Source organism: Theropithecus gelada, chromosome 13 (genome assembly GCF_003255815.1).
Source record: "Theropithecus gelada isolate Dixy chromosome 13, Tgel_1.0, whole genome shotgun sequence".
Taxonomy (NCBI): domain Eukaryota; kingdom Metazoa; phylum Chordata; class Mammalia; order Primates; family Cercopithecidae; genus Theropithecus; species Theropithecus gelada.
Window position 1 is genome coordinate 47,631,947 of NC_037681.1, and position 14,120 is coordinate 47,646,066.

General features: G+C 56.1%; 1 protein-coding gene across 4 annotated transcripts in view; it reads right to left on the reverse strand.

Annotated features, from left to right (window-relative positions):
• Nucleotides 1-506: 506 nt before the first annotated feature.
• Nucleotides 507-14,120, reverse strand: part of SLC30A3 (solute carrier family 30 member 3) — a 22,381-nt gene continuing 8,767 nt past the window's right edge. For 2 of the 4 annotated variants that reach the window (XM_025354057.1, XM_025354056.1), the window contains 7 exons: nucleotides 5,034-5,215; nucleotides 4,432-4,578; nucleotides 4,176-4,329; nucleotides 3,417-3,615; nucleotides 3,050-3,155; nucleotides 2,649-2,783; nucleotides 507-1,380 (listed from right to left, as the gene is read on the reverse strand). In XM_025354057.1, coding sequence (XP_025209842.1) covers nucleotides 1,232-1,380; nucleotides 2,649-2,783; nucleotides 3,050-3,155; nucleotides 3,417-3,615; nucleotides 4,176-4,329; nucleotides 4,432-4,578; nucleotides 5,034-5,215 — 1,072 coding nt within the window. In that variant the 3' untranslated portion in view covers nucleotides 507-1,231. Of the gene's footprint in view, nucleotides 1,381-2,648; nucleotides 2,784-3,049; nucleotides 3,156-3,416; nucleotides 3,616-4,175; nucleotides 4,330-4,431; nucleotides 4,579-5,033; nucleotides 5,216-9,749; nucleotides 10,197-10,926; nucleotides 11,000-14,120 lie in introns of those variants that run through there. The other 2 variants (XM_025354054.1, XM_025354053.1) reach the window with 2 other exon arrangements.

The following is a 14,120-nucleotide window of genomic DNA, read 5'->3' on the forward strand; positions in this document are numbered from 1 at the left end:
ACAAAGGGAGAATAGGTGTAAAAGAGGTCCTTGGTGTTCACAGCCTAAACCTGGACTCAGGGTTGGCTGCTATCAGGGTTGAGGGGTCCCTACTGCTGGACTCCTTAGACGGCCTGAGAACCAAGCCCACATCAATGCTATTCTCCCTCAAAGGGACCCAGCCTCCCTCCAGCCAGCCTGAGGCCCACTGGCATGCAGGGACCTCTGAGAACAACTGACTCCCAGGGATTCCTTGGCTCCTTACCTTCCAGCCTTCTCCTGCAACCAAGCCTAGGACACATGGGATTCTCCCTGAGCCAAGGACCCAGGCATGCTGTGAGCCAGGGGAAGGGGAGTAAAGAGGCTGGTGGCTTTTACCTTACATCTGAGGGTGGAGGGGCTGGGAAAGTACAGGAGGTCTGTGGGAGGTCACTCCAGAGGCTGGGAAGGGACAGGAGGGATTTGGTTGTTCTCAAGTGACCTATTTGATTTCCCCCTCCTGAGGAGTCAGCACACAGGCTGAAAGATGCAGTGAGACACGAGTTTATTGGTGGAGCTGCAGCGGAGTCCTCCCTCTTTCAGGGATAGCCAAGGGCACAGCACCAACAGAGGGATGGAGAGACAGACCCCCAAACAGACACATGGATGGAGCAGACTCACAGAGACCATAGCACAGCCACATAGGCACAGAGACACACAGGCCACAGCACCAAGAACAGACACACACACACACACACACAGAAAAAACCACAGGGCTAAGACACACGGACAAAGTGCGGGCTTGGGGCCCCTGCATAGACAGAGCGAGGGCCATGTGGGGAGGGGGCCCCTACTGACCTCCCCCAGGCATAGGCACACGAACAGCACATAGACAGGCAGATGCCCCCAGCCAGCCAGCTGGCCTGCCACACAGACAAATGGACGGCAGGGAAAGGATGTTCGTGGCTCTCCAGACCATGTGGAGAGGGCACCACAGGCCTTCGACACACCCTGCCACACTGAGGCCCGGGAGTCCCTGCCCCTGAACTAGTCACATCTATTCCCCTGACTCCCAACCCACTCTCCGCCACACTTTGGTCTTGCCCACTGGGGCTGGGGCTGGGGCTGAGGCTGGGGAAACTGGCAGGTGGAAGGAGGGAGAGAGGAAGGGGTATGGACTTGGCTCGGTCCCGTCTCTGTGATCAGGGCAGCAGATGCTGAGAGTCTGGGGCTGAGCCTCGGCCTGGCAGTGGGGTGAGGGCAGGGCCATGGCTCAGGCTTGTGGGGGCTCCTGGCAGCGCAGGCACTGGGCCATCTCCGGCTGGTACTGCTCGACCTGCAGGGTGCAGCTGGAGAATCCAAACCGGGAGTAGAGCCGGGATGAGGCTTCAGCCAGGACAGCTTCAGGGTCAGCAGTGGAGTCTGTGGGAGAGTGATAAGAGGCGGCATCAATCCCAGGGGAGTCAGGAACAGGCAGGGACTGAGATAAGGACAGGGAAAGGGGCTGCACAGCATTAAAGCCAGGCGTGAATGGGAGCCTGCTTTTCTTTCTGTGTTGTATGAACAGCATAAAAGTGTCAAATCAAATGTTGGAGAGACTCACCCCAATCAACCGTGCTAACACACTAAACTCTTCCCAGTCTTCTATTCTCTCCTGTCACTGAGTGTCAACAAACAGCTCAACGTTTCAACAGCCATATCACCCGATTTCCCAGGACAATCCAGATGTTAAATATCTGTCTCATTGTCCCTCTAGAGTTTCCATCAAATATCCTACAAATTATAATATTTTTGGCATCCAAATTGCATGACTCTGATTGCTTCTTGCATCTGGAAGAAACTCAAAAATCCTTTGTCAGCTCATGACTCACCATATATATTTTTAATAGTTGAATCATAATGTAGATGTAATTTTATATTCAGCTTTTTTTTTCAGCATTATACCATAAACATTTTTCCTAGTTGCTGTACAGTCTTCATATGCATCATTTTTAACAGTTACATGATACCTCAGGGTGGAGGTGCCGTAATTTACCTAACTGTGCCCCATCACTAGACCCGTAGGTACTAATGATCTTTTTTTTTTTTTTTTTTTTTTTAAATAAAGAGCATCAGGACTCTCTTTTTTTTTTTTTTTTGAGACAGAGTCTTGCTCTGTCGCCCAGGCTGGAGTGCAGTGGCACCATCTCGGCTCACTGCAAGCTCCGCCTCCTAGGTTTAAGCGATTCCCCTGCCTCAGCCTCCCGAGTAGCTGGGACTACACGCATCCACCACCACGCTGGGCTAGTTTTTTGTATTTTTCAGTAGAGACGGGGTTTCACTCTAAAACCCAGATGGTCTCGATCTCCTGACCTTGTGATCCACCTGCCTTGGCCTCCCAAAGTGCTGGGATTACAGGCGTGAGCCACCGCACCTGGCCACTAATGATCTTTTAAAGGGTTGTTGGTTCCCTGTGCTACTTCAAAGAGGGTGAAACCTCCCCCAGAACACTGCATCCAGTGGATGGAGACTCCTTGTGTCCAACATGCACGAGCGCGTGTGCGTGTGTGTGTGTGTATGTGAGAGGGAGACACAGACAAACAGAGACAGATCAAGAAAGACTGAAACAATCCTAGTAACTCAAGCTATTGTCCCATGTTTGGGGTGGGGTATGTTCTAGGTAGTGACTAGCTGGGGCCAGTGAGACTCACCGATGGCCAGGTGTGCAGAGGCAACGTGGTAAGTGAGCGTAAGGGCCCACAGGTGCAGCTCATGGGTAGCCCGGACTCCTGGCACCGACAACAGCGTATCCCGCACAGGTTCGAACCCCACATTGCGGGGGGTACCTGCAACCAGCACCAGTCATGCCTTACTGCCAGGGCCACTCCTGCCCAGAAGCAGCACCCCCACCACGGGACTCCACCTCCCCTATCCTGCATCCACTCTCCTTTTACCCCTACAATTCACCCTATGCCCAAATCCTTGTTCCAGCAGCAGACCCCATGAGCCAAGCCTTCTTCCCGTACTCTCTTCAAAGCAAAAAGTGGTGGCCCAGTGCGAGAGTAAAGTTAGAGACAGCCGCAGGGGTGGGGAGCAGTGGTGCCCGACTCACCTTCCATGAGGATTCGAAGAACATCTCGGAGGGTGGGAGCCGTGGATCCAAGGGCACAGATGGAGAAGAGGAAGGTGCTGATGGGGTCGGCTGCCTTGTACTGAGGCTGCAGAGAAAGAGACCCCTAAGCCCAACAACCAGCGAGCTTCCAGAGGAAGATCTAGGGGTGTCTTGAACAAACAGGACCTGAGAGGCCCCTCAAAACCCTGCAGAGGGGACAGGGAACATGCCTCATGTCTGGGAGAGTCCTGGGAGGTGGGAGGGAGGAGCTGGAGGGAGGGGAAGGAAGCTTTGGGACCTGGGAAGGAGGGGGCTGGGATGTGGAGTTGTGGGGAGGAAGGCTGGGGCAGGTCTCCAACAATGGTACCTTGAAGTAGATGAGGATGGAGGCAGCCAGTACCCCAAAGCTCTGCAGGAGGTCCCCCAACACGTGCACAAATGCTGCCCGGACGCTGGTGTTCCCCAGGGGCAGGGGCTCTTCAGGCCCCTCCTCCAGCGGTGCATACTCTGCTCCCCTAGACCCGTGGCTGTGGGGGGGCCCAGCCTGGTGCAGCACAAAGGCCATTCTGAGGGGGAAGCAAAGCAGCTCAGCCCAGGGGCCTGCTCCTGGCCTCCTATGCCCCCATCTCCACGCCCCATTCTCTTACCTCCCCAGGAGCCCTTTCCCAGCCCCTGGAAGAAAACAGCGTTTTGCAAGAGAGACAAACAATGCAGCCTGGGGGAAAGAATACCAGACTTGGTGCCACACACGTGGATTCGGATGCTGGCTCTGTTACCTAAATAGATATATGACTGGGGCAAGTTACCTGTCAGGACTGACTGCATTAATGGTAAACTAGGGGTAATACTACCTACCTCATGGGGTGGCCATGAGGTTCAAATGCAATCATGTTGATGAAAGCCCTCATCAGAGTGGCTGGCCCATGGCAGGCCCTTAACAGAGATCTGCTGACTGAATTTTAGGTCTCTATCCCAGACCCTTCTCAGGCACACCCAGGGCAGCCCATGGAAAGCTGTGTGCGCATGTCTGTGTGTCTGGTGGGGAAGAGAAAGCTAGCTCTCCCATCCTGGAGGAAGACCCCTCGCCCTGGGCCCCACAAGGTGCCTGCTCCATACTGGGACGTACAACAGGTTGGCACAGACTGCGATGCTGGCGGTCAGCAGCATGGCACCCCCCTCGATGTGGTAGTCGCTGTGCAGCAGGCGGACGAAGGCCAGGTACAGGAGGATGCCAGTGACCATCCAGAGGGAGACCACAGAGGCCAAAGCCCCCAGAGTCTCTGCAGGGTAGGGGGGAGACAAGCTGTCAGAGACCTGCTTGGGACCCTGAGAGGTGCCCTCTGGCAAGACTGGAGAGTCACTGGGCCATGCAAGGGCCTTACCTGAACGGTGCCAGCCAAAGGTCATGGTGCGGGTGGCTGGACGGGTAGAGAGCCAGAGGGAGAAGAGGCTGCCCATCATGCTGCCCACATCCGCCAGCAAGTGGGCTGCGTCGGTCATGATGGCCAGGCTGTGTGCCAGATACCCGCCTGCCAGGGTGAAATGATGGAGTCTGCTTCCATTTAGAAAATATCATGTAGTGTGTATAGGCATGGAAAATAAATTGGGGGATATACACCAAAAATGTGAATTGGGGTTTTCTCAGGTGATGGGACTACAGGTATAATTAACTACTGTTATGGTCTTCTTTTCATTCATCTGTATTTTCTAATTTTTTCTACAATGATATATTTTATTTTAATAACAAGAAAATAAGGTTTTTAAAAGAAGCCAGCCCTGACCCACTGGCCCCAGACCTCGACTGGAATTCCCTTTGGTGCTCTGTCCCTCACCTCTCCCACTTCCTGAGTCCCGGGCACCCAGCTCTCCTATCCCAGCCATCCCCATCTCTGCATCTGCACCCAGGAACATCCCTGGGACTCTGGGTGGAGTGGCTTGCGCAGGTGTTGGGAGGATGGGGTTGAAGGGCTGCTCCCCAACTTACCGACCACCTCCCCAGCCATGAAGACAAAGCACACGGCACAGGCAGCATACAGCTGCTTCCGTGCATGCAGCCTCTCCGGGGTGAGACCCGGCGGCGGCAGGGGGTCCCTGTGGCAGTGGTGGAAGGGCATCTCCACAGGTTTGGACTCCTCAGGAAGGGGCTCTGATGGCTCTGTGAAGAGACTGAGGCAAGCGACATGGTTCAACCTGGGCCTGGCCCACAGGCTGGCCTGCTCACTCCACGTCCTCAGTCCCCCATGCTGGCCTCATCAGACCATCTCTCGCTCCTTCCCCAGGCCTGGTCGTATCTGGGAGCTGTGTCAGCAGAGGGCCACATGAGAGATGGGGGCTAAATGAACAGGTCAGACCCCAGCCTCCCTTTTCCTTCCATACACAGAGTCACAGAATTTCACAGCTGGAAAGCACCTTACAGATGGTCTAGTCTAACTTTTTTAAGAGATGGGGTTGGCCAGGAGTGGTGGCTCACACCTGTAATCCCAGCACTTTCAGAGGCCAAGGCAGGCAGATCACGAGGTCAGGAGATTGAGACCATCCTGGCCAACATGGTGAAACACCACCTCTACTAAAAATACAAAAATTAGCTGGGTGTGGTGGCACGTGCCTGTAATCCCAGCTACTCGGGAGGCTGAGGAAGGAGAATCGCTTGAACCTGGGAGTTGGAGGTTGCGGTGAGCCGAGATCGCATCACTGCATTCCAGCCTGGTGACAGAGTGAGACTCTGTCTCAAAAAAAAAAAAAGAGAGAGAGAGAGAGATGGGGTCTTGCTCTGTTGCCCAGGCTGGAGTACAGTGGTGTGATCAGAACTCACCACACACTTGAGCTCCTGGCCTCAAGTGATCCTCCCACCTCAGTTTACTGAGCTTCTGGGATTATGGGCGTGAGCCACCGCACCCGGCTCTAGTCTAACATTTTATTTATTTTTATTTATTTATTTATTTATTTATTTTTATTGAGACGGAGTCTCGCTCTGTCGCCCAGGCTGGAGTGCAGTGGCCGGATCTCTGCTCACTGCAAGCTCTGCCTCCCGGTTTACGCCATTCTCCTGCCTCAGCCTCCCGAGTAGCTGGGACTACAGGCGCCTGCCACCTCGCCTGGCTAGTTTTTTTGTATTTTTTAGTAGAGACGGGGTTTCACCGGGTTAGCCAGGATGGTCTCAATCTCCTGACCTCGTGATCCGCCTGTCTCGGCCTCCCAAAGTGCTGGGATTACAGGCTTGAGCCACCGTGCCCGGCCTACATTTTATTAAATAAGAAGCATGAGGCTCACAGAGTTGGGGGACACATGGAGGCCAACCCAGCTAGTTGCTAGAGCTGAGACTAGACCCCAACCAAATCTTATGCTAGGCACCCCAAAATGAGCAGGATTCCTGCTGATCTCTGAGAGCTTTTGGTGAACAGGGCAAGTATGTACCTACACAATGATATAGAGCGAAGGTGGCCACTGTCATTAGGGCGGTTAGAGTGCTATCAGGGTTCTAAGGATGGAGGGCCAGACTAATTATAATGAGGAAATCAGGGAAACAGATGAAAGAGGTAACATGAGAAGGGCCTTGAAGAATGGAAAGGATTTTGATAAAGGCAGGTGAATGCTATGCCACGCACACCAAGGCAGTATGAAGGGAAGGTGGAATGAAGTATAGAATGGGACTCACCATGTGTTCCTGGCCTTTGTGTGCCTCCTTTCCAGGCCCACCTCCCAGAGCCTCCACTCCCGGATCCTGCCCCCGCCCTCTCTAGACGTGCAGCTGAAGTGTGGCCCTTTAAGAGACCAGCCGGGACAGCCAGGCGCCCTGGCTCAAGCCTGTAATCCCAGCACTTTGGGAGGCCGAGATGGGCGGATCACGAGGTCAGGAGATTGAGACCATCCTGGCTAACACGGTGAAACCTGTCTCTACTAAAAATACAAAAAAATTAGCCAGGCGTGGTGGTGGGCGCCTGTAGTCCCAGCTACTCGGGAGGCTGAGGCAGGAGAATGGCGTGAACCCGGGAGGCGGAGCTTACAGTGAGCCAAGATGGCACCACTGCACTCCAGCCTGGGCAACAGAGGGAGACTCCGTCTCAAAAAAAAAGAAAAAAAAGAGACGAGCGGGACGTTGGGACCAAAAAGTCTGATTCCTGGCACAGAGAACTGATGGCTAGATTCCAGAGCTGGGGTTGTCACGGGGAAGAAGGGGTGCAGTCTGCTATGGCTGAGGATGGCAGTGAGAGCAGCATGTTAATTGGACTTCAGTCTGACTATAAGCACCCAGCAGCGCTTACCTTAACTGCATGGTACCATAAGCCTCCCTTGACAAATGAATGGGGCTTGGGACCTCACTTAGGGCTGCCAGAGGCTGAGTGAGCTCAGGCTGAGTGCTAAGCCCATTCTGGTTCAATTCTCACCCTTGCCACTACCCAACCTGAACCCAGCAAGGACAGAATCCTCCACAGAATTCAGGACCTAAATAGAAAATACAGTACTAGAAATACTCATGGAGGTGTGACAAGAATACCCATGAGTAAAAACGAGGACTCCAGATAGAAACGTGATCATAGCAGCAAAGTGGGGCGGGATGTCTGGGGCCTTCTGGCTGAAGACAATTCTGCCAAGTGGGTGAACTGAGTTTTGAGGGAGGTAGGGGGAACATTTGGTGCTTGTACAGAAAACTGAAATACTGGTAGATTAATTTCTTGAATTTCCAAAGCCCCATCCAAGACTTAGAATCTGGGCGTGTATGATTCTGGGTGTGTTTCCAGAGGAGATGCGGTAGTGAAGGAGGCTGTGAAACCATTCCTCGTTCGTTCAATGAGGTGCACCAGGCAGAGCACACATAATGAAGCCTGGTCTGGTGGGAGAGACAGATTGTAACAAATGGCTTACTACACAAGGACAGGCTGATGTTAGGAGGGTTACAAACAAAGCAGTTTGGGGTGCAGGGAAGGCAGCACCCCCTCACAGGGGGCTCGGAGAACTTCACAGAGAAAGGCATGTTTAAGGAGATGAGACCTAGGTGGAGAAGGGTATTCCAGACATGTAGAATGACAAAGACAAGGTTTGTGGCATGGAGTCTAAGTGTGAAGTGTCAGGGGAGGGCTGAGGAGGAAAGTGATGGGCTCAAAGGAATATAAAGGAAGATACACTGACTGCTTGAACAAATATGTCCTAAGCACTGAGATGACCTTGTTAATGGGAGGAAGAGAAGAGAGGAGAGGAGATGGAGGAGTCTAGAATAGACCAGGCCAGAGCTTCCCTGGAGGGTCAGGTAGGTTAGGAAACGCCTTTTAGAAAATGCTGCAGGATTGGGTGACTAATGGCCATATGAGAGTGAAGATGGACTGGAGCTGGAGATGCGAGTCTGAAGAGCAGAGGCTGGGTGGCTTTGGGGTCAGTGGGCAACATTCATTCCCTGGCCTTGTAAAGCACAGCACAGCCAGTCATCAAGGTGGCCACCCATCAACAGGCAGCTCCCTTTTGTTCTGCATAAATTGGGCACTAAGGAAGCCTGGCTGTTGGTGTGTGGGGGTGTGTGCATGTGGGGTGGCTACATGCTGTTTAGAGATGAGGAAAGGCTGTTTCCTCTCCCTGGCCCTCCGAAACCCCCAACAAACAACCAATATTGAGTGGGGAAGAGGGGTGACGTAGCAGGGGCTGAACCAAAGTCAAAAGGACACCTGAAGAGATGCCAGGCCTACGGCAGAGCCCTCACCGCGTCTCTGCAGGCCCCTGCAGGAAGGGGTCCAGCTCCCTTCTGCTCGCCCCCGCCCCCAACCCGGCTTGAAGGCCCCCACCCAAGGAAAGAACGAGAAGCACACAGAAGCACCACGTCAGAGACAAAGGGAGAGGGACTAGGAGAGAAGCAGAAAGACTGAGAGAGATGGGGTAGAGAAAAAGCCAGAGACCCTGCCAAATTCCCGAGACAAACGGACGGTCAGCCGACCGACAAGATGGCCCGCGGGGGTGAGCAGGAAGGCCCGGCGGCCGCTCAGAGGGGCAGGCGGATGGCGGCGGCGGGCGTGGGGGCCGGCGGGGCGCGTTGGCGGTTCTCCTACCGCCCCCGGCCCGCTGTCCTGGCCGCTCTGCGCGCCTCATTTCACACCTCGCCGCCCCCGGCCCCGTCTGTGCGGAGCCGGGAATACCCCCGCTGCCCAGACCGCACCTGCTCCTTCCTCGCCGCCCCCTCGCTTCCCGGCGGCCGCCCGCCCCCCAGGGGCCCGCAGGACCTGCATGGAGCCCGGCCCATCATCGGGCCCTGGCGTCCACAGCTGGCCGCGGCTGGAGGGGGCGCGCGGAGGAAAGCCCCTGGGCCTCCAGAGGGAGCTCTGAAGTCTGGGCAGCTAGGGGCTCCCGCCCTGGGCCCGAGGCAATGAGGACCTCGAGGCACCTGGCAAGGGCTCCGGCCCGACGGAGCGGCAGCCGCTCCCAGGGAAGGCAGGCGCGGCGGGGGCGGCGGATGGGTCCGGCGACTTGGGACGCCGGCAGGAGGGGAGTGGGAAGCCGCTTCACCCAAGGAAATCAGGCAGCCGGGAGGAGGCGTAGTCGGCTGTGTAGGGCCGGGCGCTCCGTGCGGCCAGAGGGGACTAAGCGGGGTGCAGCGGAGACCAGGGACCCGCGGGGCACCGGGACGGCCGCCGGGGCCCGCGCCGAGAGAGACAACGAAATGGACGGAGGGTAGTAGGGTGGCGCCCCCAGGCCGAGGGCCAACCCAGGTCTGTCCTACCTCTTCAAACGCAGGCTGCCGCCGGCGCCACCGCGGTCCAGGTGGCTCACCAGGCGAGTGGTCTCCGAGCCCCCGGCAGCGGGAGAGGGCTCCATGTTCCCGGTGCCCCGACCGTCGAGGCCCCACCGAGGGAGGGATAGGCCGGGCCGGCCCCGCGCCCAGTCCAAGCAGCCCGCCGATCCCCAGGATCCCTGCAGGGCGGCGGGGCCACTAGAGTGCAGCGAACTGCAGCGACTGTGGCGCGCGGAGTCCGAACTGCAGATCCCGCTGCCGCTGGAGCCCCGCCCCGCGTGGGGCGAGCTCCCCAAGCCCCGCCTCCAGGCTCCCCAGCCTCTCCCCACCCTTAAGCCCCGCCCCACTGCCAAAGCCCCATTTCCCCGCGCCTGAGCCCGGTGAAGGCGGCGGGAGCGCCCCGCCACCCGAGTTCTGGAGAACTCCTCATCTCCGCAGCCCCGTCCCCCAGGCGAGCTAGCCCCTCCTCTGCACAAAGTCCCGCCCACCGGTTCCAAGCCTCGCTCCTCAAGCCCAGGGACCTCACGACCAACCTTCGCCCAACGACCATCACTCTGTGCATGCCTGCACGGGGGGTGTCGCCCACCACGCGGAGGCAGAAACAGGGGCGGACCCATTACCTATCTCCAGAGAACCAGAAAGAACGTGAGATGAGCGGTGACACATAGAGATTCCAGGGACTCCAGAAACCCCTCTACGGAGAATCTGGGGTCGAAATTCACTAGCCAAATCTGCTGCCAATCACTGTACCGCGAATGATCATTTATTTTTATACAGAAACATTGGGTGGCAAGCTTCCTGCTCTCCTTCAACCCATTGTTATCCCTGCTTTTCAACTGAGTAAACTGAGACCCAGAGGAAGAAGAGTCCAAGGTCACGAAGGCTGTGAATAAAGGGCCCGGCCTGGACCCCCAACCTCTTTCCCTCCCGGGCTCTGGACGCCGCACTGGCAACTGGAGAGCGCGCACAGTCCTCTTACCGGCGGGGGCGGCCAGTGGAGTCGAGCCGCCTTTTTGGTGTCACGACCACTGTTTATGGAGAGGGGGCTGAGGGGCAGCGTGTCAGCCAGTGATTCCCATCCTCCACACCTGCAGCGCCCTTCCGGACATTACCGCATTCTGCCTCATTTGGGGGAAACTAAAACCCAGGGGCGGGAGCGACTTACAGCAAAGTCGGTGGCCGAGCCTCAAGTCGAAGCTTCAAATGCTCAATGTTCTCTCCCCTCGCACCTGCCGCCACTGTAGAATGGGAGGGGGTGGGAAGAGGATTGTGCACTGGAAGCTATGACAGTCTGTGAAGAGGAGGGTCCGTAGGAGGAGGGGAGAGAGCGAGCAGGGATGGGGAAGCGTGGAGGGTGGGAATGGTTAGTAAGCCCAGGCAAGAAACTCATCAGCCGCATCCTTCAGAACACACTGGGCGTCCTGAACTTAGGCTTCTGGGGACAGACACCTACCCTCGACAGTGTTATTCCAACGAGACCGCGAGTGCACTTTCAAAAAACAAAACAAAACAAAACAAAAAAACGGGAGCACGTGCCAGATACAGTGGTTGGAAGTGAGGGGGTTAACCCGGGAGAGCTTCGCGGAGGAGGTGAGGCTTAAACGGATTAGGCAAGCTGGGCGGCGGGCTGGCTGTTCCGGCGGGGGAGAGTGTGGCTTGGCTCGTGCCAAGGTGTGCGGGCGGCGCGTGCGAAGGGACTGTCCTGTGCGGCGGCTGCGGAGCCGCACGGGAGAGCCACAGGGGCTGCGCGCGCCCTCCGCGCCATCCCCGCCCCCGGCTGCGCCAGCCTTTCCTCGGCACCCGCCCCCGGCCTCCCCAGTCCAAAGCCCACGCTGGGTGAGGGGGCAAGGGAGAGAGGGGGTCTTTCTCCCTCCAACCTCCCCTTAAGGCGCGGAACTTGAGGGACCTCTGTTTCTCCTCGGGTCACAGGGAGGCAAATTGAGGCGGCCAGAGGGGGAAACCACCGGACAAGGTCACCTTGTCGGGCTACTTATCAGAGTCAAGGTGGAACCCAAGTCCCTGCCTAGCTATGCCAGGGCTCTGGGTACGTCGGGCCCGGCGCCGTCGGTTTTCTAAGCGCCTCACCCATCCTAGGGCTCTCCCCAATTCTGAGAACCCTGGAGCTGGGATGCGCAGGGGCCACCGCGCACTCCGCGGCTCGGATGCGGCAGCCTGGCCCGTAGAGACCTGGGCGGGTGAGCTCGAGAATGGGGAGAAACTGCGGGGCCCTATGCGGGGAACGGGATTCTTGGCACGGCTCAGCCGATGACGACAACAGGGGACATAACAACAATGGCTTCCTCCGGGATTTCCCTTCCCGGGCAGCCGGCGCGGCCAGCAGCCTCGAGTGCCGGGAGGGGGCGCAGACGCCCTCACGTGCCCTGCCCGCCCCCGCCGGGAGCCAGCAGGCGGGGAAGGCAGGGGCGCCTCGCAGCGTGTGGCCAAACGTGCCGCCTCCAGAAGCCTAGGGCGCCAGCGGTGGGAATACCAACCTTCACTTGAAAATTTATGTAAGGAAAGCTTGGCAGCGAAACAGGGTGCTTGCACCTGTTCCTCAAAGAGCTATCAAATGGCCCTGTGAAAATCTTTGCAAAGGGCCCTCGCGAATGCCAGGCCTCAAGTGCGATTCTCTGCCCAGGCTTTAAGCTGGGCTAGAGATTTCAGGCAAAATTTAAAATGTAAGCATGTGGACAAGAGTGAACACCTGACAAGTCCAAGCCAAGCTGAAGAGCATGGACAGAGGAGGCAACTGGAGGTCCAACTTCTACTCCATTCTCCACTCATATGTCACCTCCAGGAAGCCTTTCCTGACTTTCTTTTCCCAGACAGGGTATGTGTCCCTCCCTGCTTCTCTCAAGGCTCACACTGTGCTTATCTGATCCCAGCACTCACCTCATGGTGATGAAGTCCTTTGCTTGTCTGTCTGCCTGCTACAGGGCAAGCTCCCTGAAGGCAGGAATTGTGTCTTTCTCATCTGTGTTCCAAAACCCCACTCATGGCTGGCACACAGTCCTCAATTAAGCCATTCCAGAAAGGAGGAGCTAGCTGAGTGGAAGCAGGATGGAGGAGGGAGGATTTTAGCTGGTCACAGGGAGAATGAGGGAGGGCGGTAGCTTAAATGTCACTGCCTTGGGGAGGCCTTCCCTGGCCCCCACACTAGGTTAATTCTCATGTCATACACTCTCATCACACAATACTTTTTCTGTCTTTTTTTTTCTTTTTGGAAACAGGGTCTCACTCTGTTGCTCAGGCTGGAGTGCAGTGGTACAAACAAGGCGCACCACAGCCTCGACCTCCTGGACTCAAGTGATCCTCCTGCCTCAGCCTCCCAAAGTGCTGGTACTACAGGTGTGAGCCACTGTGCCGTGTCAACACACTATTTTTTTCTTTTTTTTTTTTTTTTTTTTGAGACGGAGTCTCGCTCTGTCGCCCAGGCTGGAGTGTAGTGGCCGGATCTCAGCTCACTGCAAGCTCTGCCTCCCGGGTTTATGCCATTCTCCTGCCTCAGCCTCCCGAGTAGCTGGGACTACAGGCGCCCGCCACCTCGCCCGGCTAGTTTTTTGTATTTTTAGTAGAGACGGGGTTTCACCATGTTAGCCAGGATGGTCTCGATCTCCTGACCTTGTGATCCGCCCGTCTCAGCCTCCCAAAGTGCTGGGATTACAGGCTTGAGCCACCGCGCCCGGCAACACACTATTTTTTTTCTTTCAGCACTGATCATACTGTAAGTAAATTGTTACCTGGGAATTATTTGTTTCATCATTTGGCTTCCAGGCTACCATAATCTGGTTTTCCTCCTACTTCACTGGCTGTTTATTTTCAGTCCCCTTTGCTGGTTCCTCCCCACCTTCTCAATATTTTCTTGCTGAATTAGACTAGGCCTTGGTCACTGTCTTCTCTTTCTTCCACACTCACTCCCATGGAGCTATCATCCAGTTTCCGGTCTTTAAATACTATCCAATAACAGCAGAAAGTAATGATTGTTGAAGCTAGATGTTGGGTACATAGAGAGTCACTGTATCATTCTATTTTTGTATGGGTTTCAATTTTTCTATTAAAAATGATTAAAAGCCGGGCGCGGTGGCTCAAGCCTGTAATCCCAGCACTTTGGGAGGCCGAGACGGGCGGATCACGAGGTCAGGAGATCAAGACCATCCTGGCTAACACGGTGAAACCCCGTCTCTACTAAAAATACAAAAAACTAGCCGGGCGAGGTGGCGGGCACTTGTAGTCCCAGCTACTCGGGAGGCTGAGGCAGGAGAATGGCGTAAACCCAGGAGGCGGAGCTTGCAGTGAGCTGAGATCTGGCCACTGCACTCCAGCCTGGGCGACAGAGCGAGACTCCGCCTCAAAAAAAAA